This window comes from Ursus americanus, chromosome 7, assembly GCF_024610735.1.
Source record: "Ursus americanus isolate L20-20 chromosome 7, mUrsAme1.1.p, whole genome shotgun sequence".
Taxonomy (NCBI): domain Eukaryota; kingdom Metazoa; phylum Chordata; class Mammalia; order Carnivora; family Ursidae; genus Ursus; species Ursus americanus.
In genome coordinates this window covers 16,900,722-16,925,105 of record NC_142133.1, presented here as the reverse complement: position 1 = coordinate 16,925,105, position 24,384 = coordinate 16,900,722, and the positions used below count along the sequence as shown (strand labels likewise).

The following is a 24,384-nucleotide window of genomic DNA, read 5'->3' as shown; positions in this document are numbered from 1 at the left end:
TGTGGCAGAAAATGAGTCCTGATTTCATGTTTGTGTCTAGATAATAGCAGTATGCATACATACAGCTTTTCATTGGATAATGGCAAAAACTTAGGAGAAAAGAATGACTGATCTGTAATTTGGGCGAGTTTTGTTTTATTTTGTTTTTTCCTCTTCTTTATTACCGTTACCTTAATCCAGGGCTTTCTGGTTTATTGCCATCATTGAAGGAGTCTTTTGATTTTATCCTAGTTTCTTGTATGCACATTGCTGCCTAAGCCACCTCTTAACAAAGGTTTATTAAATGTTACAACAGTAACTGGAAATTTTCCATGGTTGTTTTTTGTTTTTTTTTTTTTTTTAACAGAATTAAGAGCATACCCTTTACCTTGGCTTTCAAGGACTTGTCTTTGTGCAGCCCCAGTGATTCTCAAAAATGAGACTCCTGACCCAACAGTAGCAACATCCCTTGGAACTTGTTGGCAGTGTAAATTCTTACTCCCCCTCTCCATTTCTGATTCAGAAACACTGGGAGTAGAGCTCAGTATTGTGTTTTAATAAGATGTCCACATGATTCTGATGTATGCTAAAATTTGAGGACTGCTGATCTAGTCCATCCCTCTCAGTTCGCAGGCAAAGAATTGAGGTATAGAGAGGTTAATTGCTTTTCCCAAAGTGTTATAACTAGTGTTCTAACACTCTACACTTGATTTGACTTTTTATAAGTTGCAATTAAAGCAGTATGAAATGGGAATGTTGGGAAAGGCTTTTTGGGTAGAAAACCTGGGACTTGCCAGAACACTGAACTATAACCTTATGTAAGTAGAGAGAAAAGAGATGGATATAGTAAGCAGGAAGACCAACCACAGTGAATAAAGGCACATAGATATAAATACATATATAAACAGAATAGACTAAGTTGGACTAATAGTAGGTGTTCTTTAAAGGGAGTGGAGAGATAATATATGTAAAATAATGATCGCATACCTGACACATTGATAAAATGTTAGCTGCACTTTATTAGTGTTGGCTGCTGGTGGTGGTTGTGGTGTTGATGACGATGATGATGATGGTTGTGGTGTTGATGATGGTGGTGGTTGTGTTGGTGGTGGTGGTGATTGTGTTGTTGGTGGTGGTGGTTGTGTTGGTGGTGGTGGTGGTGGTGGTGGTGGTGGTGATGATGATGATGATGTTGTTGTTGTTGTTGGGGCAGTATGGAACAGAAGACTGGATTCCTGAACCAAATTCCAGCCTTGCTACTTACTAGCTGTTTGAGAAGTTAATCTCTCTAAACCAACTATTTAATACTTCCTAGCTTAACAAGTTATTTGACACTGAATGACATAAAGGTAATGTCAAAAATCATCTGTCCTGAAAGGGTAAATTTTTGTCATGAATTGAAAGAATTCACAAAAATGGCCAGGGAAAAAAGTGGAAACTTTAATAAGAGGGAACTGGTTAAATTTAACAAGGGACTAATTAAGGAAATAATGGAACCTTTATGTTCTGTAGTCATTGAAAACCATGTTTCAGAAAATTTTATGACCTATATCATAAACATTTCATATTCATGATGCAATGAAATAAAGCAAGGTACAAAGCAGTACACAGAGTATTTCAATTAAATTATATAATTTGTATAGAGAAAAATAACTATAAGAATCCTAAAATATTAATGGGAATAAACTCTGAGTGATGGGATTTTTCAGTAACTTTTTTTCATCTAGTGTTTTTCTTCAGATTTTCTAAGTGAACATATTTTTATAATTAGAAAAAAATTAGTGTGACGAATAACTTCGGTTGTGGCAAGATTATTGAAATAATTTTATAGCCTCCCCAAATGACTAGTGATACCTTAAAGGAGACATTATTCATTTTTTTCTGTACTCAGCACATGGCATTTGTGGATTTCACACTGTATTTTCTTTCTTTTCTTTTCTTCTTTTTTTTTAAGATTTTATTTTTTTTTTTAAGATTTTATTTATTTATTCGACAGAGACAGAGACAGCCAGCGAGAGAAGGAACACAAGCAGGGGGAGTGGGAGAGGAAGAAGCAGGCTCATAGCGGAGGAGCCTGATGTGGGGCTCGATCCCAGAACGCCAGGATCACGCCCTGAGCCAAAGGCAGATGCTTAACCGCTGTGCCACCCAGGCGCCCCAAGATTTTTTTTTTTTTATTTTAGAGAGAAAGCATGCATGTGCATGAGCCAGGGGAGGGGCAGAGGAAGAGAGAGAATCCCAAGCAGACTCTCCTCTAAGGGTGAAGCCTGATGCAGAGCTCCATCCCAGGTCCCTGAGATCCTAACCTGAGCTGAAGTCAAGAGTCAGCTACTTAACTACTTAACTACTTAACTCACCCAGGTGCCCCAACTTCACACTGTATTTTCTGCTATTCAAGAAATACTCTGAACACCCATCATAAGTAGTATTTTGCACTAGTAATCATTATTTCTACCTCATAGTTTTTTTTGAGGATTGAATTGGATAGTATGAAAAAGGTCTGTAGCTAGAATATTTTGAGTGCACCTTGCTAACTTTCAGCATCCCATCTCATTTATAATAATAACTAAAATTGGATGTCTCTGCAAGGTGTACTGTATTGATGTTCACAAAATTTTATAAGGAAGGCACTGTTATTTCCATTTTATGGATGCACTGAGACTCTTGTCCCAAGATTGCACAGCTAGCTTACTAAGCCAAGATTCTAACCAAGAGCCAGTTTTTCCAGAGCCTGTATCCCTAATCATTTGGATATGGTATATCCAAATATTGATACTTACAATACAAAAAGATCTAAGGAGATGCCCGTTATGAAAATAAAGGGTCCGATATATATGTTCTGGTGTTTTATATAAAATGTTATTAACACTTACAATAAAATAAGATGTGAAAATATGATTTTTTTAAAAATCTATAAACATTTCCAAAAGAATGTTTTTATTTCATAGTGTTCTTTTATATGCTAAATACTTGTAGTAATAAATACTCCTAGTATTCTCCTATATGCTAAATAATTCTGTATCCGCTGGTATTTAGCAAGACTAATTTATATTTAGATAGCACAGTGTTTAAGAGTATGGGGCTCTGGAGCTAGACTGAGTTCAAATTCTGCCTCTACTACCTAATACTGTTGTGATTTTGGGCAAGATGCTTAACCTCTCCTTGCCTCATTTCCTTATTTATAAACTAGGAAGATGTTCCTCATAGAGTTGATATAGTGATTCAGTGACTTAATACAGGAATACCTTGTTTTATCGCACTTCACTTTATTGTATATCACAGATACTGTACTTTTTACAAATTGATGGTTTGTGGCAGCCCTGCACTGAGCAAGTCTATCACCACTATTTTTCTAATGGCATTTGCTCATTTGTGTCTGTAATGTTTTGGTAATTCTTGCAGTAGGTCAGACTTCTTCATTATTATTTTGTAGTGATGATCTGTGATCAGTGATTATGACTCGCTGAAAGCTCAGATAATGATTAGCAATTTTTAGCAATAAAAGATTTTTTAAATTAAGGTATGTATGGGGTTTTTTTAGACCTAATGCTATTACATGCTTAATAAACTACAATATAGTATAAACATAACTTTTACATGCACTGAGATACCAGAAATTCGTTTGACTCACTTTATTGCAATACTTACTTTATCGCAGTGGTCTGGAACCAAACCTGGCACATTTTTGAGGTGTGCCTATACATATATAAAACATTTGGAACAGTAGTGCTTGCCATATGTAAGTGTTCAGTGTTAGGTACACTAGTATTAGTAATAGTAGTAGTAGTAGTTAGGTACTAGTCATAGTAGTAGTAGCAGCAGTAGTGGAATTGCTGCTACTACTACCATTAGTCCAGTGTCTATTATTGTTATTATTTGTATTATAAAATAAACTTTTGAGACATCCAAATTACATAACTAACATTGTACTTGGAGTCCATTGATCTAAAACTTATTTTGTTACCACTTTCTAACCTTCAACAGTTCAGTAAACTTTAATGGGCCTCAGGTGCTCTATCAGTAAAATAGTGTCATAATACCTTTTCTGTCAGGTAATCTCTTGATCTGTAAAACATTACTAGAAATCTTACAGTTCCAGAAATTATGGTCTAACTTCAAACCGTGAAAGAAAGAGAACTGATGGTGCTCAGCCTTCCTACCTCTCCATGAGGTCCATTTTCTTTCTTTCAGAAAAACAGTTTCTTATGTGAGTTAATAACACAGGTTAAGCGTTTAATGCTTGTTAAACTATAATAGTCTTATTCTCATTTTGATCTTCATACTTTACTCTCCTGGTCTTGGCTATTCCTACTCTATAAAACTAAACTAATAAAAGGCATTTCTAAACATTTCTAAATTTAATGTGAAAATAAAATTAGGGACAAGCTAAATTGTTTTCTTTAAAGCTGTGTGCATATGGCGATTGGTGTGCCCTATTTTATATTCTCCTAACACCTTGTGTGTGCCTTTAAACAGTGCTTATTACAGTGCTTCAATTATTTGTATGTCTAGCTTCCTGCAGGGTCAAGCTACTCTGGCAGATCTTTGTATTCGTAGTGAGTAGCAAATACATGAAAACTAACAGCATTTCTAAAATTGCTGGCTTAAATGAATCCTAGATTAGCCTATAATTAATTAGGTTTATCTTACTGTTGATTTGAGGCCATGGTCATTCTGACCTTAAATTAATGATGCACTTGACTCCCTGGTCTTATCAGCTTCTACTCTAGATGTAATGCTAGTTTTGAGTAATATTGTTGTCCAAATGAACTTAAAGCTACTTAAAATTTATGAAAGTTACTAACTTAAAAGGAATTTTTTCCTGTTTGATAGAAAAGAACGATTGCATTATTTTGTGAGTTTTGTCAGTTTAGGAAATACGGAAAGTGTAAAACTGGAGGTAAAAATACAAGAATAGAAGAAAAAATGTAAATGTTCCATTTTGGGGGTGAGGCTTTTCTATACTCCCACTTTCCCTGAAAGCAGTGGGAGAGTATGTCTTAGGAAAACAGAATGTGATATGTAACAGGAAAGAATGAAAATAAAGCTAAGCTATTCCCAAAGGATGTTAATCTTTGATTTAATAGTTGTCATTGGAGGTTTTCTTTTCTTTTTTCATCAAGCTAGAATTATGAATTATTGCCAATTCTGGGCCCACAGATATTTTTTATATATGGTGTTGATAATTTTGACATCAATAGGTAACAGTCCATTCTATATTACGTAGATTTCCCTCAAGGATTGGATAGCACATTGCCGTGAAGCTTCTGTATTATATCATAGTATGTAAATAATGATAACTAATCTGTACTTAGTGGCTCTCTACTTCTCCTACAGTATATTTACAGAGTGGTAAAATTCTCTATCTCTAAATCACTCACTGGATCTTGAGTTTGTTGAGAATCTCCACTTGAATGTCCCACAGTACCTCAAAATTAAAAACCCAAACCTTAACTCATCAATTTTTTTCCCCTCTTCCCCATCCGTGGCTTGCCCACAAAGATCCCTGCCTTGGTACATGACACCATCATCCATTGGGTTGCTCAAATCAGTATTATTCTGGCTCTATCCTCACCCCACCCATATCCATCCAGTCATCAAGTTTTATGAATTTACCTCGTACATATATCTCAAATCTATTCACCTCCTCCCTTTTTATTACTATAGTTCAAGCCATGTTTATCTCTTCTCAGTTGTATTACTGCCATAGTCTCCTTAACTGGTCTCCCACCATCAATGCCATCCATTTCTAATTGTTTTTACACTGTTCAGATAGTTTTCCTAAAACAAATCAGAACTGTCGCTGTTCTGCTTAAAAACATTCAGTGGCTATCCTTGGCATTCAAAATAAAATCTAAATTCTCTGAAGTGTTTATGGCACCCTTCATAATCTGGCCCCTGCTACATGATACAGCCATATGGAGTGACTTGCAGTTCCTTGAGACCTGTACTGGACATGGGCACCTTTAGGTCTTGACATATACTATTCTTTCTGCTTGACTAACTCCCAGTTGTTATTCATGTCAGCTTGGACTTTCTTCAAAAAAATCTTAACTAATACCCCAATATCATCTAATATTGATTCGATATTCTTGTGTATTTCCATAGTAGTTTCTGCTTATCCCTATTACAGCATGTGACATACTGTATTATTGCCTGTTTAGTTGTCTGTATCTCTCCTAAATTCCTGGAGAGCAAATAACAATACTCTATTTGGTTGCTCTGTTTCTTTTTTTTTTTCTTCTTTACAGTTGTCAACAACTTTGGAGCTACTTTCATCGGGTTCATTTCCTTCCTTCCTTCCTTCCTTCCTTCCTTCCTTCCTTCCTTCCTTCCTTCCTCTCACCCCTCTTCCCCCTCTTTCTTTCAATTAAAATTGTATTTATTTTTTCAACTTACTTAGACTTTAAAAACAAAAAAACAGTTTATCCATTTCTCCTATCATCCACCCACCCCTGCCTCGAGCAACTATCAATCTGTTCTCTGTTTATGAGCTTGGTTTTCAGGAGTTTTTTTGTTTTTATGTTTTGTAGTTTTTTGGTTTTGTTTTTTTAGATTCCACATGTAAGAGAAATCATATAGTAGTTGTCTTTCTTCATCTGATTTGTTCACTTAGCATTAATGCCCTCAGAGTTTATCCATGTTGTCACAAATGGCAAGATTTTATTCTTTTTTATGACTGAATAATATTCCATTGTGTGTCTATACCACAATTTCTTTATCCGTTCATCAATCAGTGGACACTTAGGTTGTTTCCGTATATTGGCTATTGTGAATAATGCTGCAGTGAACATGGGGTATGTATATTTTCTTGTGTTAGTGTTTTTGTTTTCTTCAGATAATACCCAGAAATGGAATTGTTGGATCATATAGTAGTTCCACTTTTATTTTTTTAAGGAACCTCAATGCTGTTTTCTACAGTGGCAGTACCAGTTTACGTTCCCACCAGAAGTACACAGGGGGCCCCTTTTCTCTATATTCTCACCAATACTTGTTATTTCTAGTCTTTTTGATAATAGCCATTCTAACAGGTATGAGTGATACCTCACTGTGCTTTTTTAAAAAGATTTATTTATTTATTTTAGAGAGAGCAAGCAAGCATGGCGAGGGGGAGAGGGAGAGAATCTCAAGCAGATTGCCTTCTGAGTGCAGAGTCTGACAGGGGGCTCAATCCCATGACCCTGAGATCATGCCCTGAGCTGAAATCAAGAGTCCAATGCTTAACTGAGCCACCTGGGTGCTCCCCTCATGTGCTTTTAATTTGCATCCCCTAATGATTAATGATGTTAACATCTCTTCATGTACCTTTTGGCCTTAGTGTGTGTTTGGAAAAATGTCTAATCTCATTTTTGAATTGGATTGTTTGGGTTTCATTTTTGTTTTGCTGTTCATTTGTAGGCATTCTTTATATATTTTGTATATTAGCCCTTTATCAGACACATGATTTGCAAATATTTTCTTCCATTCAGTAGGTTGCCTTTTCAATTTGTTGATAGCTCCCTTTGCTCTGTAGAAGCTTTTTAATTTGAGGTAGTTCCACTTGTTTATTTTTGCTTTTGTTTTTTTTTGCTTTTGATGTCAGATTCAAAAAATCTTTGCCAAGACCTGTATCAAGGAGTTTACTACCTATGTTTTCTTCTAGGAGTTTTATGGTTTCAAGTTTTTAATCCATTTTGAGTTTATTTTTGTGTATAGTGTAAGATAATGGTCCAGTTTCATTCTTTTGCATATAGGCTGTCTAGTTTTTCCAACATCATTTACTGAAGAGACTGTCCTTTCCCCATTTTATATTCTTGGCTCCTTTTTCATAAATTAATTGGCCTTATATGTGTGGGTTTATTTCTGGGCCTTCTGTTGATCTTTGTTTCTTTTTATTCCAATACAATACTGTTGTAATTACTGAATCTTTGTAATAAAATTTGAAATCAGGGAGCGTGATGCCTTCAGCTTTTGTTCTCTCTCAAGAATCAGTCAGGGGCTTTTATGCTTCCATTTAAATTTTAGAGTTGTTTGTTCTATTTCCATGAAAAATGCCATTGGGATTATGAGAGGAATTGCATTGAATCTATATATTGCTTTGGGTAGTATGGACAGTTTAACAGTATTAATTTTTCCAATCCATGAGCGCAGAGTATCTTTCCATTTATTTGTGTCTTCAATTTTTTCATTAATGTCATGGTTTTCAACATACAGGTCTTTTACCTCCTTGATTAAATTTATTCCTAGGTATTTTATTCTTTTTGATACTTTTGTAAATTGGACTTTTTTTAAATTCTTTTTTGAGATTTATTTATTTATTTTAGAGAGCACGAGTTGTGGGGGAGAGGGAGAGAGAGTCTCAAGCAGGCTCCACACTGAGCACGGAGTCTGACATGGCACTCTATCCCACAACCCCAAGATGGTTCTTCCTTTTTTTTTTTTTTATTTTATTTTTTTTATTTTGTAATAGTTCATTCTTCATGTATTTAACAGCTTTTTGTGTATTGATTTTTGTATCCTGCAACTTTTATGGCTTTAGGGTGTTCTGTATATAACAATGCCATCTGTAAATAGTGACAGCTTTACTTCTTCCTTTCCAATTTGGATGCCTTTATTTGTCCTGCCTAATGGCTCTGGCTAGGATTTCCAATGCTGTGTTGAGTAAAAGACCAGAGCTACTGGTCTTTTTCCTGGTTTTAGAGGAAGAGCTTTTGGCTTTTCACCCTTGAGTATGTAAGCTGTGGGCTTGTCATATATGGCCTTTACTGTGTTGAGGTATGTTCCCTCTATACCCACACTGTTGAGAGTTTTTATCATAAATGGATGTTGAATTTTGTCGTATGCTCTTTCTGCATCTGTTGAGATCATCATCTGATTTTTATCCTTTATTTTGTTAATGTGGTATATCTCATTGACTAATATGCAGCTGTTGAGCCATCTTGCATCCCTGGAATAAATCCCACTTGATCATGGTGTATGATCCATTTAATGTATTGTTGAATTCAGTTTGCTGATATATTGTTGAGGATTTTTGTATTTATGTTCATAAGGGATATTGACCTATAATTTTCTTTTCTTGTGGCATCTTTATCTGGTTTTGCTGTCAGAGTAATGTTTGCTCACAGGGTAATGTAAAATGAGTTTGGAAGAGTTCTCTTCTGTTTTTGAAAGAGCTTGAGAAAGACTCATATTAATTCTTCTTCGAATGGCTGGTAGAACATAACAATAAAAACCCATCATAAAAGGAAGAAGACCTATCAGTATGCTGCCTTCTAAAAGACTCGTTTTCCAAAATAGATATGTCAGGCCACAGAACAAGTCTTTAATAAATTTAAGAGGATCGAAATCATATCAAGCATCTTTTCCAACTGCAGTAGTATGAAACTAGAAAATTAATTACACAAAGAAGACTGGAGATTCATGAATATGTGGATATTAACCAGTATGCTGCTGAACACCCAGTGGATCAAAGGAGAAATCAAAAAATACCTTGAAACAAATGAAAGTGGAACTATAACAGACAAATTTATGGGATGCAGCAAGAGCAGTTCAAAGAGGGAAGTTTGTGGCAATAATTGCCTACCTCAAGAAACAAGAGAGGTCTAAAACCTAACTTTATACCTGGTTCTTTGAAAAGATAAAATTGACAGACCTTTATCTAGACTCACCAAGACAAAGGGAGAGAGGAGTCAAATAAAATCAAATGAAAGAGGAAATATTACAATTGATAGCACAGAAATACAAAGGATTAGAAGAGATTTTCTTGTTGTTAGGATTGGAAGAGATAGAATAAAGTTACTTGCCAACAAATTGGACAACTAGAAGAAATGGATAAATTCCTAGAAATACACAACCTACCAAGACTGCATCATGATGAAGCAGAAAATTTGAACAGATGAACTTACTAGTAAGGAGGTTGAATCAGTAATCAAAAAACTCCCAACAAACAAAAGTCCAGGATCAGACTGCTCCACTGGTGAATTCTGAACATTCAAAGCATTAATAGTTGCTCTGTTTCACCAGTAACTCACATCGTTCGTGGCACATTCATTCATTTAGTCTTCATTTATTCAGCAAATATTTGTTGAACATACTTTATGTCAGGCAGTTTATTTTATTTTTTAAAGATTAATTTTTTATTAGCACAAGCGGGGGGGGAGTGGCAGAGGGAAAGAATCTCAAGCAGACTCCCCACTGAGCCCACAGAACCTGAAGCAGGGCTCCACTTGGAGCTGGATTTCACTACACTGAGATCATGACCTGAGCCAAAATCAAGAGTTGGACACTTAACCTACTGAACCACCCAGGGACCCCTGTCAGGCAGTTTAGAATGAGTTGGTCTAAATTTTTTCTTCTGAAAATAAGTCCTGTTTGAGTTTTCAATAAGTTTTTATAATATCAAAGAAGTGGCTTGTAAAGATTATTATTTCAAGCGTCAACATATAAATATATTTTCTTTGACCAATCTTATACAATCCCTATAGTTGATGTTGTGGCTGAGGGTCACAGAGTGTATGTATGTGTGTAAATAGTAACTAAATACATTAATGGAAGTATGTAATAGTATCTTGAATAATTATATTTTTTAAAGTTTGTAAGTATATGAATAGAAACACCTGATTATAGCAAGCCATGCTTTTAAAAAGCAGCGTTTTATTATGATTTTATTTCTGAACTCCCTACCTTAAAATATTTAAGAAAAAAATTTAAGTAAAATATTTAAGTTAAACATTTAAAATGAATTTTGTCTTCATTTCAGTTTGTTCAGTGGATTTTTTTAGTAGTTGGAAAAAGCTGTGGTAGTTCCCAACTGTGTTAGAAACAGTTGTCAAGTGTGGTTCTTTACAACGTGAGACTAGGAGCTGTTTCTAAACACACAGTTACTAGCACAGATTTGCTTAAGTTTCCATTCTGATCTGTGGCTATGGGTAAGTAATGTGGAATATGTATAATATTTGTGGGGAAGAAAAACTACTGTAAGTTAAATTCCGTAAACTCTAACTTCAGGTTACTGCATAACCTAAAGGACTTTGAACCTCAGCCAAGCAGTAGTATAGTTTTTTGTAAGCCTTTAAGATAGTTAAGTATATAATAATTAAGGTATTCTTTTGACTTCAGAATGTATGGACTTAAGTCTCTTCTTTTTTTGAGATGAATCCTAATATAAATTTTCAGTCATATTTAATATCAAAGATTATTTTTTAGTTAAAGAAGTATGCTTATTTTCCAGACAGCTTTACTTAAACCTTAGCTCCTATTAATAGCAAAGACTCTGGTATATTTGTGTAGGGTTTACAGTAAAATCTAAAAATTACAAAATTCGGGGCGCCTGGGTGGCACAGCAGTTGAGCATCTGCCTTTGGCTCAGGGCGTGATCCCAGCGTTATGGGATCGAGCCCTACATCAGGCTCCTCTGCTGTGAGCCTGCTTCTTCCTCTCCCACTCCCCGTGCTTGTGTTCCCTCTCTCGCTGGCTGTCTCTATCTCCGTCAAATAAATAAATAAATAAATAAATAAATAAATAAATAAATAAATAAATAAATCTTTTTTAAAAATAAATAAATAAAAAATAAAAATTAAAAAATTAATGTGTATGTGTATAGCATCCCTTTAAATTGCATGGTACTAACTTTTTATCTTTTAGAGCACTGAAAAAGGTTTTTGTTGTTGTTTTAAGATTTTATTTTTTAGTAACTCTGCACCCAACATGGGGCTCAAACTCACAACCCTGAGATCAAGAGTTGCATGGTCTACCCACTGAGCCAACCAGGTGCCCTAGAGCACTGATAAGGTCTTAATAAAAGTGTGTGTGTGTGTCACTGATTTCTTAAAATATAGCTACTAGAATATTAAAAATTAATTAAAAAATTACATATGTGGGGGTACCTGGCTGGCTCAGTTGGAAGAGCATGTGAGATAGATAGATATATAGATAGATAGATACAGGTATCTGTCTGTCTATATATATGTATGTATTTCAAAGAACATTTCATTTTTTAATTTTTTTTAAGATTTTATTTTAAGGGTGCCCAGGTGGCTCATTCATTAGGCGTCTGCCTTCGGCTCAGGTCACGATCCCAGCGTTCTGGGATCGAGCCCAGCATCGGGCTCCCTGCTCCACTGGAAGCCTGCTTCTCCCTCTCCCACTCTCCCCGCTTGTGTTTCCTCTCTCGCTGGCTGTCTCTCTGTCAAATAAATAAATAAAGTCTTTTAAAAATAAGAGAGAGCACAAGCAGGGGTAGGGGCAGAGGGAGAAGCAGGCTCCCTGCTCAGCAAGGAGCCTGATGTAGGACAGGTTCCCAGGACTCTGAGATCGTGACCTGAGCCAAAGGCAGACACTTAACGGACTGAGCCACCCAGCTGTCCTGAAGAGCATGTGACTCTTGATCTCAGGGTCATGAGTTTGAGCCCTACATTGGGTGGAGAGATTACTAAAAAAATAAGTAACTTTCCAAAATTACGTATGTGGATCTCATTCTGTTTCTACTTAGACATCGCTGGCTGAGTATTTCCTAACTGAAAATTATGTTTTCTGTAAGTTATGGTTGAAATTGAGCATTTTTGGTATTGAGAATTATTTTTTTATTAGTCTTAGATTACAGCTTGACATCTAAATACTGGCATTCTAATATTCGATGTAAAAGTGAAGGTATAAAGTTAAAAAAATTTTTAACAAAATGTTATTTTGAGGGCTTGCTTTTAGACTTTGTTGTTGGAACAAAGCATAACTAATATTTTATGATTTCTTGATTCTTGGATTGGAGCTTGTTTGGCAGTTACTGTTAACCATTCATTTTATTCGTTGTCTCATTTGTTTCTTTAATAAAAACTTTTTTTGTTTGCTTCATATGTGCCAAATATATCTTGGGGAACGCTTCTCCGTAATTTTAGGAGGGAACAAAAAAAAAAAATGGATGTGATTGTAAATGAGTTCATGGAGTTGGAGACAAAGAAACAAAGCAGTTCCTGTCCACGTTTTTGTTTTCTGTAAAGTAGTATGTAAGATCATCATAGTTTACCACTAGTGATGGTTTCTAGGAAAAATTCCTTGAATTGAATAAAACTAGTGTTCTCCATAGATGTGAATCAGCATTTATTGATTACTTACTGAACAACAAAGTAGACACTGAGGAAGAATATAAACAAGAGGCCTTGGGGCACCTGAGGGCTCAGTCGGTTAAGCGTCCAACTCTTGATTTTGGCTCAGGTCATGATATCAGGGTCTTGGGATTGAGCCCTGTGTTGAGCCCTGTGTCGAGCCCTGCGCCAGACTCTGTGTTCAGTGGGGAGTCTGCTTGAGATTCTCTCCTTCTCCCTCTGCCCCTCCCTTGCTTGCTGTCTCTCTCTTAAATAAATACATCTTAAAAAAAAGAGAGAGAGAGAGAGAGGCCTTGCCCTCAGAGCTTATATTTTTGTTAGGAAAATATGGCATAAACCAAAAAAGTAAATAACAACGTAAGGCAGCTATGACATATATGGTACTTACACAATACTACAGATTCTTACACAATTCTACAGGAATTCAAAAAATGAAGAGAACACTAATGATTAGAGTTTGTTTCTTATTATAATAGTGGCCAAGTGATCTTTTCAGAATGACCCGTTTTTAAATACCTTCTAGCACTGTAACTTAGAACTGTCAGTGGTAACTTATTATGAGAACTATATTAGAAATTTAGCACAGATTCTTTACCTCAGCACAAGTAAGAATTTAATACAGTTCTTCTAGAACTGAGCTTTGAGTGCTTTAGAACAGGACAGTGTTTACAAGTGGGAAGTTGAGGTTAAGATGGCATTACACAATTCAAATTATGTAGCTTCACGCATTTGTTTGGTGTGAACTTCAGGTTGCAGCTGAGTTAACCCAACACCTTTTCTTTCCGTTAGTACCTCTGAATTCCTTACTTTTCAGTCTTTAATATTTGTTGTGTTGATGGTGAGAAGGAAGGGATTCCAGGGTGGGTGGGTGAGGTGTAGGTATCTGTAATAATAAGATCTATAGATTTTAAATAGGAGTGGGAGTGGGGTGAGAGAGAGGGTTGTATAGGATGAAAAGTTTTAAGAATGTACTTTTGAATGTTATAGAAACTGCTATCAGCATTATAAACCAAGCTGATAAAGGTGTCATCCCCACATGCATACACACTACAAACATACGGAAATGTAACACAAAACAAGAGCAAAGCTGTAAATGCGTAGCTAAGCTCTAAAGAAAGGAAGAAAAGAAGGAAACCAGAAATGAGAGAAGTCAAATCAAAGTAGTAAGTGGGAGTTGGTGCTGCTGTATAAAATAGCACAGGGACCTTTTGGTCCTGGGATATATCTCCTAAGGGATCTGGGGTGGAATTTTAATGCGTATATGGGGATGGGAGATACGTGGCCTTGGACCTTTTCAAAATAGAACTAAGACCCAGGCATACGGCCTAGAACTTTGAAACAGCTTCCCTAATTGTGCGAAAATTTTAAAAAGTGAAAAAAGTGACCAGTGATAATCCAAAAAAGAATATAAAGTAAGCATGTGTAAAATTTTAAAAGGATTAAAAAAAGGGAGATGAGGCATGATGATGTAATAGGCGTATTTTAAAAAGAAACAATAAGACTTGAAAAAGAAAAATCAACTTTCAGAAATTAAAAATATAAAAATGGAGGGGCACCTGGCTCGCTTGCTCAGTTGGTGGAGCATGCAGCTCTTGATCTCAGGTGTGAGTTCAAGCCCCAAGTTGGGTGTAGAGATTACTTAAAAATAAAATCTTTTTTAAAAATTACATATATGTGTGTATATATATAAATGTGTGTGTATGTATATAAAAATTGGCTTGAGATGGGTTAAATAGCAAATTAGATATCATTGCTTTGGCTGAAAAGGAAAGAAAATCTAGAGGCACCTGGCTGGCTTAGTCAGTGGGTCATGTGACTGTTGATCTCAAGGTTCTAGGTTTGAGCCCCATGTTGGGTGTAGAGATTATTTAGGAATAAAATCTTTTTAATTTTTTTTTTTTTAAGATTTTATTTATTTATTTGTCAGAGAGAGCCCAAGGATGGGGAGTGGCAGGCAGAGGAAGAAGCAGCCTCTCCACTGAACAAGGAGCCCGATGTGGGACTTGGTCCCAGGACCCTGGGATCATGACCTGAGCTGAAGACACACTTAACCAACTGAGCCACCCAGGCGTCCCTAAGATCTTTAATTTTAAAAAAGGAAAGAAAATCTAGCAACAAATGGTTAAGAACTAAATCTAAAACGCAATCCAGCAGTAAAAAGTTGAAAGTACAAGGTTGAGAAAATACTAGGCTGACATAAAACACAACAAAAAGCCATTAGGAAAATATTGTCAGGCAAAAATAGATTTATTTTATTTATTTTATTTTATTTGAGAGATTGAGCAGGAGCAGAGGGGGAGAGAGAATCTCAAGCAGGCTCTACAGTGAGTGTGGAGCCCAACTCGGGGCTCAGTCGCACAACTGCTATATCATGACCTGAGCTGAAACCAAGAGTCGGACACTTAACCAACTGACTGAGCCATCCAGGCGGCCCTCAGGCAAAAATAGGTTTTTAAGGCAAAGCATTATTAAGGATAAAGAGAGCCATTGCATAATGATAAAATAATTCACCAGGAGGAAGTAATAATCTTGAACCTGTATGTCCAAATAACATTGTCTTAAAGTATACAAAACAAAATTTTACATACTACAAATAAAGGACTGCCTGCAGATATAGTGAGAGATTTTCCCACATTTCATTCAGAAGCTAATAAATCAAATCACCACTACCACCATCCCCAACAAAAGTAGACACACAAATTATGTGAACAACACAGTTAACAAACTTGATCTTTTAGATATGTTTAAACTTTAAAAAATAGAACGTAGATGTTCCATTCAAGCACACATGGAACATTTATAGACGTTAACCACATATTAAACTACAAAGGGATGACACCACAAATAGGCACATCACATTGGCTGCAGTATGGTTCATAGAAAACTTGCTTGGTTTTCCAGGTTTCATTTGAAAGTGATGTTAATAGAATAATATTTAAATGAAATAATAGCGAAAACATTTATTGAACATTCAGATGAGCAAGGCACACTGCTGAGTGTTTTGCATGTGTTATTCTATTTAAACCCCTTCAGTAGCCTTGTGAATTATTAAGATACTACTATCTTTAATAAATGAGAGGAATTAGGCTTAAAAATGTTAATTTGCCCAAGGTCTGCTATTGGGAAAACCTGTTTTTTTAATATTATACTGCTTTAAACCCCACCTTTTAAAAAATATCTTTGTTATTGTAAAACACAGCCAGGTAGAGAAACTCATATAAAACAGACATATAGGTTATCAAATTATTATTAAGGGATTGAGTTATTATTAAAGTTGGTATTTTAATACCAACAGGTCAAGGAATAGAACTTTGCTGGCCACTGCAATACCCTTTTATGTGCCCTGTTCCAGTTATAATCCTTTTCCTTCCCCCACAAAAAGCATTTTTATGATAATTTTTTTACTTTTTCTTTATTAATTTTAATAACAAAGTGTACATTCTTAAGCAGTATGCTTTAGATTTGCTTATATCTTCCCCACTGTTTTTCCCATGCAGTATATTTGTTGAGGAAACTGTTAACAGTTTGACCATTTGGAGTTTCTTACAGATTGATCAGATTCAGATTAGGTGTTTTGGCAAAACTTGGTGAGTGCTGTTGTGTTCTTTCAGCAGGAAATCTATTATGTCGGGTTGTTTTTCTTCTTGTGATATTAGGAACTACTGATACTCAGTGGTTAAATCCATTAACTCTTTAGAGATTGCAAATTTTTATTATTTCTTCATTTATTAGTGAAATGTTTCTCTAGAGAAACTTCCTCTCAGCTAATACTTGGTTACCTGGAGGTTCAGTTTATGTAAGAAACGAAGAATAAAAGTTTAATTCCTGTTATTTACCAGTTTTCAAAATGATGACTTGGTTTTCACTAGCATCTTTCAAAATAACCTTTTTTATTTTTATTTTTTTAAGTGTCATTACTCATGGATTTAAATATATTTTTTTCAGTTCATTCTAGTCATTCTTATGGATGCTTACGTTGTCCCATCTTTGGCCAATAGGAGCCTCTTCAAGTTAGCTCCCTGCCATCATGGAGTTCACATATTTTAGTAAATATATGTATTTATAAGCATATTTATATAGCCTCAAAACACACACGTACACTAAACACATTGTTCTGTATATTTTGGGTTTTTATACTTATTATATATTAGCAATAGTTCTTAATTAGTCTGTATAGAACTGCTTTATATTTTGTAGTGACCACATAATAGTCTCTTGTATAGCTGCACCATAGTTTATTTAATAGTTATTGATGAACATTTTGATTGTTACCCTGCAGTATTATAAACAGTACTACAGTAAATATCTTGGTACATAGTACTTTGCCCACATGTGTGAATATAGTTACAGAATCAATTCCTAGAAGTGGAATTGCTAAGTAATAATAGCTGTTGCCAAATCGCTGTCCTTAAAGCAATTAGGAACTTTTTTCCCCCTTATATTATCCTTTGATGATACTAGTATGTGATTACACTTTCTGATCTTTGATAATCTGCTACATAAAAAAATCTCATTGTAGTTTTTATTACCATTTAAACTTAATTCTGAGTTATCTGTTCATATCCTTGGCCTGATTTTCTATTGAATTGTTCATCTTTTCCATACTGACTTGTAGGCATGCAGATAGAGTTAGGAAATTAGCCTTCTGTGACATGTATTGCAAATATTTTTTCCTTATTGTGTTGCTCCTTTCATTATGTTTATCGAGTTCATTTTCTAAGTGGAATTTTAAAACTTTTTATATATTACTCAAATCTATCAGCTTTTTTTTTTTTCTTGACAATTCATACTTAAAGAAGAGTTAAAAGTATAGTACAAGGAAGGTTTTTTCCCTCTGATTGCCCTACAGAAGTTGCCAGTCTCTTGTCCTGCCACCTTCTAATGCTTTAGTGTGTATTTCCTACAAAAAGAGATATTCTCCTAAATCACTGTACTACAGCTGTTAAAATCAGAAAATTAACACTGACACATTACTACCTTCTAATCCTTTGACACCCCTCCAATTCAAGTTTCACTAATTGTCCTAATAGCATCCTTTTAGCAAAAGGATCCAATTCAGGACCATATGTTGCATTTAGTTGCTATATCTTTTTTATGACCTTCATCCTGGGACAGTTCCTTAGACTTTGCTTGACTTTCATGACTTTGACAATTTTGAAGATTATTAAATTAGATTTAGGTTATGTATCTTTATCATAGAAGTGATGCTGGCTTCCATTACTCTTATTTAATTATATGATGAATCCCTCTGTTGTATGCAACCAGTCTTCCAGTTCCAACATCCCTTCTTCTGTGTGATGTTCTTCTCTCCCTGCTCTTGGCTCTGATTCTCCATTTTAGGCCACCTTCCCACCCACCCACCCTGCAGACTTCCTTCTTACCCTTCTTGAGCTCCAGCACTTTATGCCACAGTTTGAGTCTGTGCACTGTCTGCGTAGGTACCCTTTTCATCCTACTTGATATCTGATGCTCGACACTGAGCTGTCCCTCTCCATGGACACCCACCTCACCCTGCTTTGATTCTGACACCTCTTGCAAGACTACCCTTCTCACCCCACTTGGACTGTAACCATTGTAGTAGTAAGTCTTCCATTCCCTTCATCAAGTGAACATGCTCCTCACCTTTTTTTAAATGCCTTCCAAAATTTGTGTTATACCTCTTCTCTACTTTAACATTATAAAAAATAATTTTCGTTTTCTTTTAGTGGTTTGATTTTTTTGTATTTATAGGTTCTGGAGCACCTGGGTGGTTCAGTCACTTGAACGGCTGACTTTCGATTTCAGCTCAGGTCATGATCTTGGGGTCCTAGGATCCAGCCCTGGGTCAGGCTCTGCACTCAGCTGGGAGTCTGCTTCAGGATTCTCTCTTCTCTCCTTCTGCCCCTCTCACTACTCGCTCACTCACGCTCTCTCAAATAAATAAATAAATCTTTTAAAATATGTGTATGTTCTACTTTGGAATTTATTGTGAAGTAAGAAATGAAGTCCAACATTCCTTTCAGATGTTTATCCGGTTGGCTGGAATTTTATTTATTTGACAGAGAGAGAGAGCACAAGCAGGGGGAGAAGGAAAGGGAGAAGCAGGCTTGCCCGAGCAGGGAGTGCGATAGACAGCCACGGGGCTCCATCCCAAGATCCTGGGATCATGACCTGAGCCGAAGGTAGCCACTTACCAACTGAGCCACCCAGGTGCCCCCAGTTGGCTAGACTTTTACATAAAAGTTGTATCTAGGGGCATCTAGGTCGTTCATTCAGTTAAGCATCTGCCTTCGGCTCAGGTCATGATCCCAGGTTCCTGGGATTGAGCCCCACATCGGGCTCCCTGCTCAGCAGGGAGCCTGCCTCTCCCTCTGCCTGCCACTCCCCCTGCTCGTTCTCTCTCCTATCTCTCCCTCTCTCTCAAATTAAAAAAAAAAAAAAAGTACTGCCTCTCCCCCTAAAAAATTTATGAAGAGCTTTTTTTTTTTTTTTTTTTTAAGATTTTATTTATTTATGTGACAGACAGCCAGCGAGAGAGGGAACACAGCAGGGGGAGTGGGAGAGGAAGAAGCAGGCTCTTAGTGGAGGACCCCGATGTGGGGGACTCGATCCCGGAACGCCAGGATCACGCCCTGAGCCGAAGGCAGCCGCCTAACAACTGCGCCACCCAGGTGCCCCGATATGAAGAGCTTTTTTTAAAAAACTGGGTGTCATTTTTCATGTTGCTTTTGTTTATAACAGATGATGATGTACCTGCAGATATGGTTGCTGAAGAATCAGGTCCTGGTGCACAAAATAGTCCATACCAACTTCGTAGAAAAACACTTTTGCCAAAAAGAACAGCGTGTCCTACAAAGAGCAGTATGGAGGTAAATTAAAAGTAACTGCTTTTCTTTTTGTAATGAAAGAATTGTTTGAAACAGAAAGGGACATGTCACTATATTTTTGAAGTAATGATTATGTATGGTTAAAATATTTGCTTAGTTTTCATTTTGTTTTTGAAGGGTGCCTCAACTTCAACTACAGAAAACTTTGGTCATCGTGCAAAACGCGCAAGAGTATCTGGAAAATCACAAGATCTGTCAGGTATTTCCTTTGGGAAAACTAGGATAGGGTTAAATCTTTTTAATTTTTGTTTGATACCAAAAAATTAATAATTAAATATAGTTTAATGGTGCATTTGGGATTGAGAAGGTGATATTATAGAATAAGCATGAGAACCTTGACCTCTCTTTTGACTTAAAATGTATTTTTATACAACAATTAATGTATTTAACCAGTTTCTGAAATGGTGCATAACAGCTAAAAGAATAGTTAAGTCAGACAAAAGAAGGTAGATGTGTGTGTCATCTGTCAAAGCAAAATGCTTATAAAATGATGGTCATCAAAAAATCTATTCATTAAATAAAATGAAAATTATGCTCTTTAAATAGTGAGAAACTATCACACAAATAGATTGTTTATATTCTGTTTCCTAATCTCTTTATAGCAGCACCTGCTGAACAGTATCTTCAGGAGAAACTACCAGATGAAGTAGTTCTAAAAATCTTCTCTTACTTGCTGGAACAGGATCTTTGTAGAGCAGCTTGTGTGTGTAAACGCTTCAGTGAGCTTGCTAATGATCCAATTTTGTGGTAAGTTAAAATTTATTTCTTATTATCTTGAGATATATTATTTGCCGCCCCAAATGCTAAAAGATGGTAGGGAAGTTGAAGTGCGAGTTGGTAGTTACAATTAAATAGTTGGAACAAAATTAGAATGCTTATAAATTCCAAGTTACCTGTTCATCACAAATGTAGGTTGTTGGTCTGAGCGGTATTTCTAAAACAATAAATGAAGTACTTTCTCTGCTATTTATCAGTTAATAGCAACTGAGTGATTCTGGGAAATGTATTTCATTTAAATTTAAGCTTTGAGCTGTTTTTAGAAACAGCTATGTCTAATTTAAAACAGGTAATTAATTCAATCTAATAGTTTAATGTGAAAGTAGATTTTGATATATCACTTTTGGAAAATAGTTTGACAGTTGTATTCATGAACCTTAAAATATGCATGCCTTTTGACCCACGTAATTCCACTTCTGGAAATTTTGTTTTCTTATGTCCAATTTTTTCATAATAGCACAGTTAATAGTGGGGGAAAATTAGAAATAATCTAAATGTCCAGCAATAAGGTAATCAACTAACAATGTAATGTCTACTTGAAAACTTGGTGATAAAGGCATTTAACAGTGATTTTTACAGAGTTGTTAATAACATGGGAAAATGCTATGTTCTCTAAAAAAGTTTTTGAAAAGAGCAGAATACAAAATTTTAGATGCTATATAATCACAACTGTAATAAATGAAACTATCTGTAGATAAAAAGATCGGAAGGAACCCTGCTTTGTACGGGAAGTGATAATAGTTACTATGACTACATTTGTGAGATTTGATGGTTTTTGATAATAGGATGTAAATGATAACGAGTTAAGTTCGGTGTATTTTATTGAAAGCCATCCTTTTAATAACTATGAGGCTTTTACAGTAAGGGTGGCCTTTTTTTCCCCTAAACAAATTTTGGAGAATTGACACTATATTTTGGGAGGTGGACTGTTTTTTATATGTAGTTACATTGTTTTTAGCCAAAAACTATTTTACAGTTAAAATTTTTGGTTTTTTTATATTCTTACATGTTTTTGAAGCATCAGATAATTTTTCTAGTTGTTTAAAGGACTTTTTATGAAGAAATCTTTCATTTCTTTCCTCCTATAGGAAACGATTATACATGGAAGTTTTCGAATATACTCGCCCTATGATGCATCCTGAACCTGGCAAATTCTACCAGATTAATCCAGAAGAATATGAACACCCAAATCCTTGGAAAGAGAGTTTCCAGCAGTTGGTATGAAGTATAAATGGAAAATATTGATTTATATCCATAAATAAAAGTTTCTTTTTAAAAAATTAATTTAAACTCAAGAATAGGTTTCAAAGCAATGAATGTATTTATCACTCCACAAAATATTTGTTCAACAATGCTTTTCACTACTGACATATTTATTAATAATTTAAACAGTGGCAGTAAGCATCAATAGCCTGAGAGCATTATACTTTTTATGGGTGTGTTTGAACCTTTTCTTAAATTGTTAGTGTTCAGTAGTTATTTTAATTTTTATATGGTCCTTTATGAGTGGTTCTCAACTGGGGGTGATTTTGCTCCACAGGGGACATTTGGCAATGTCTGGAGACATTTTTGGTTGTCACAACTGGAGAAGAGGATTCTACTGGTATCTAGTGGGTAGAGGCCAGGGATGCTGCTAAATACCTTAAAATGATGCACAGGACAGTCCCCCACAACGAAGAATTACTGTACCAAAATATCAGTAGTGCTGAGATTAACAAGTTTTGTCCTTTCTTACTGGATAATACTGAGTCATAAGCTGTTTCAGATTCTACATTGCACTATGCAACAGAAAATTAGTTGGAATAATTGATAATTGTTTTCAATATTTAATAAAAATATACGGTATTAATTTAGAATATGTTTACATGAGTAGTCAATGTTTGTTTCTGGTTTTTTGTTTTGTTTTGTTTTTTGTTGTTTTGTTTTTTGACATTTTAGTATAAAGGTGCACATGTAAAGCCAGGATTTGCTGAACATTTCTACAGTAATCCTGCAAGATATAAAGGAAGAGAAAATATGTTGGTATGTTTGATTTGTATTTTTATAAGACTTAAAATGGTAATCTTTCAGTTCTGTACTGACACTTTTATTTTTTTCTAGTATTATGATACAATTGAAGATGCCCTTGGTGGGGTACAAGAAGCTCATTTTGATGGACTTATCTTTGTTCATTCTGGAATATACACTGATGAATGGATATATATTGAATCTCCAATCACCATGATTGGTGCAGGTATTCTAAAGGCATTGTCATTAAAATTTTAATGTATTATTTACATGATGGGTTTTTTAAATGCTAGTGACTTAAAATCCAGGTGAACCTTGATAATAGCTTAATGGTTAAGAAAGAACAGGAATATTGCCTATTGCAATGAAAATGTGAGAGTTCAGAAATTACAGATGTATCTTTTATTTTTTTTATTTTATTTATTTATTTATTTTGAGAGAGAGAGAGCGGTGATGGGGGTGGGGGGCAGAGGGGAGAGAGAGAATATGAAGTAGGGGCTCGATCTCCCAACTGAGATCATGACCTGAGCCAAAATCAAGAGTGGGGTGCCTGACTGAGGCGCCCAGACTCCCTAATTTCTTTTTTTTTTTTAAGATGTATGTCTTGATGTCCATACTTTGTCCAACACCTTAGTTATTCATTAAGGAAAAAAGATATTTATTACATCTTTTGTTTTGAAAGTAAAGATGGTTAATGTTTCTGTTGCTGTATTTTTAATGAAACAGATGTCCTTGGTAAATTTTTCGTACTATTTCAAAGCTATTTTTATAGTCAAGTTTCTAAGAATAAATGTAATGAAACAGTTGTTGAGCACTGATCAGTCATTTCAAGATTTGTGCTTTCTGATTTTTTAAGGACACAGTACATGGACCATTTGAAGATAGCTAAAAATTATTACTTGTTTTTGAAATTTGCATTCACTGCGCCTTCTGCTTCCCTCCCCCATTTCCACCACAGAGAAAAGGGGAGGAAGGTATAGAAAATTTTGCCTATTGATTTGCAGTACCTTCCAAATCAAGGCCAATATTAGAAATAAGTTTAAATTAGGACATTTCTCACTTTCTCTACCTACTCAACATCTCCTTCTCCTTTCTTCTCCCTGAGCTCTTTTTCTGGTGCTGCTGGAAGTGATTTTTGATCTTGTTTCCATAAGAAACCATTTTTTTAATATGTCATTGTATTTGATACTAAATACTATTAGTAGTTAAATATTATTAGAAGTATTGTTATACACGAATTTGAGTACAATGGTACTCAAAGAATATCCACATTAAATATGACTGCCTGTAGTAAAGGCCAGTGAAACATAGTTACCTCATAAAATGAACATTATTCTTACTTAATGCTAATGTTTTTTAAAAGCTCCCTCTGCATATTATGCTAAGTGAAATAAGTCAGAGAAAGATAAATACCAAGTGATTTCCACTTATATGTGGAATCTAAAAAACAAAACAACGAAAAAGAAACATTCATAAATACAGAGAACTTATACGTGGTTTGCAGGAGGGAGATGGGTAGGCAGGCAAAAAAGGTGAAGGGGATTAAGAAGCGCAGACTTCCAGTTATAAGGTAAATGTCACAAAATGAAAAGTATGGGGAATATAATCAGTAATATTATGATAATGGGGCGCCTGGGTGCTTCAGTCGGTTGGGTGTCTGACTCCTGACTTTGGTTCAG

The 24,384-nt window shown here is 35.4% G+C and overlaps 1 protein-coding gene across 2 annotated transcripts in view; it reads left to right on the top strand.

The window, feature by feature from the left end:
- Positions 1 to 24,384, top strand: part of FBXO11 (F-box protein 11) — an 83,796-nt gene that overhangs the window by 38,487 nt on the left and 20,925 nt on the right. The window contains exons 2-7 of one of the 2 annotated variants that reach the window (XM_045787946.2): positions 19,776 to 19,903; positions 20,039 to 20,120; positions 20,527 to 20,668; positions 21,787 to 21,916; positions 22,637 to 22,720; positions 22,799 to 22,931. In XM_045787946.2, the coding sequence (XP_045643902.1) occupies positions 19,776 to 19,903; positions 20,039 to 20,120; positions 20,527 to 20,668; positions 21,787 to 21,916; positions 22,637 to 22,720; positions 22,799 to 22,931 (699 nt within the window). Of the gene's footprint in view, positions 1 to 19,775; positions 19,904 to 20,038; positions 20,121 to 20,523; positions 20,669 to 21,786; positions 21,917 to 22,636; positions 22,721 to 22,798; positions 22,932 to 24,384 lie in introns of both variants that reach the window. The other variant, XM_045787945.2, reaches the window with a different exon arrangement.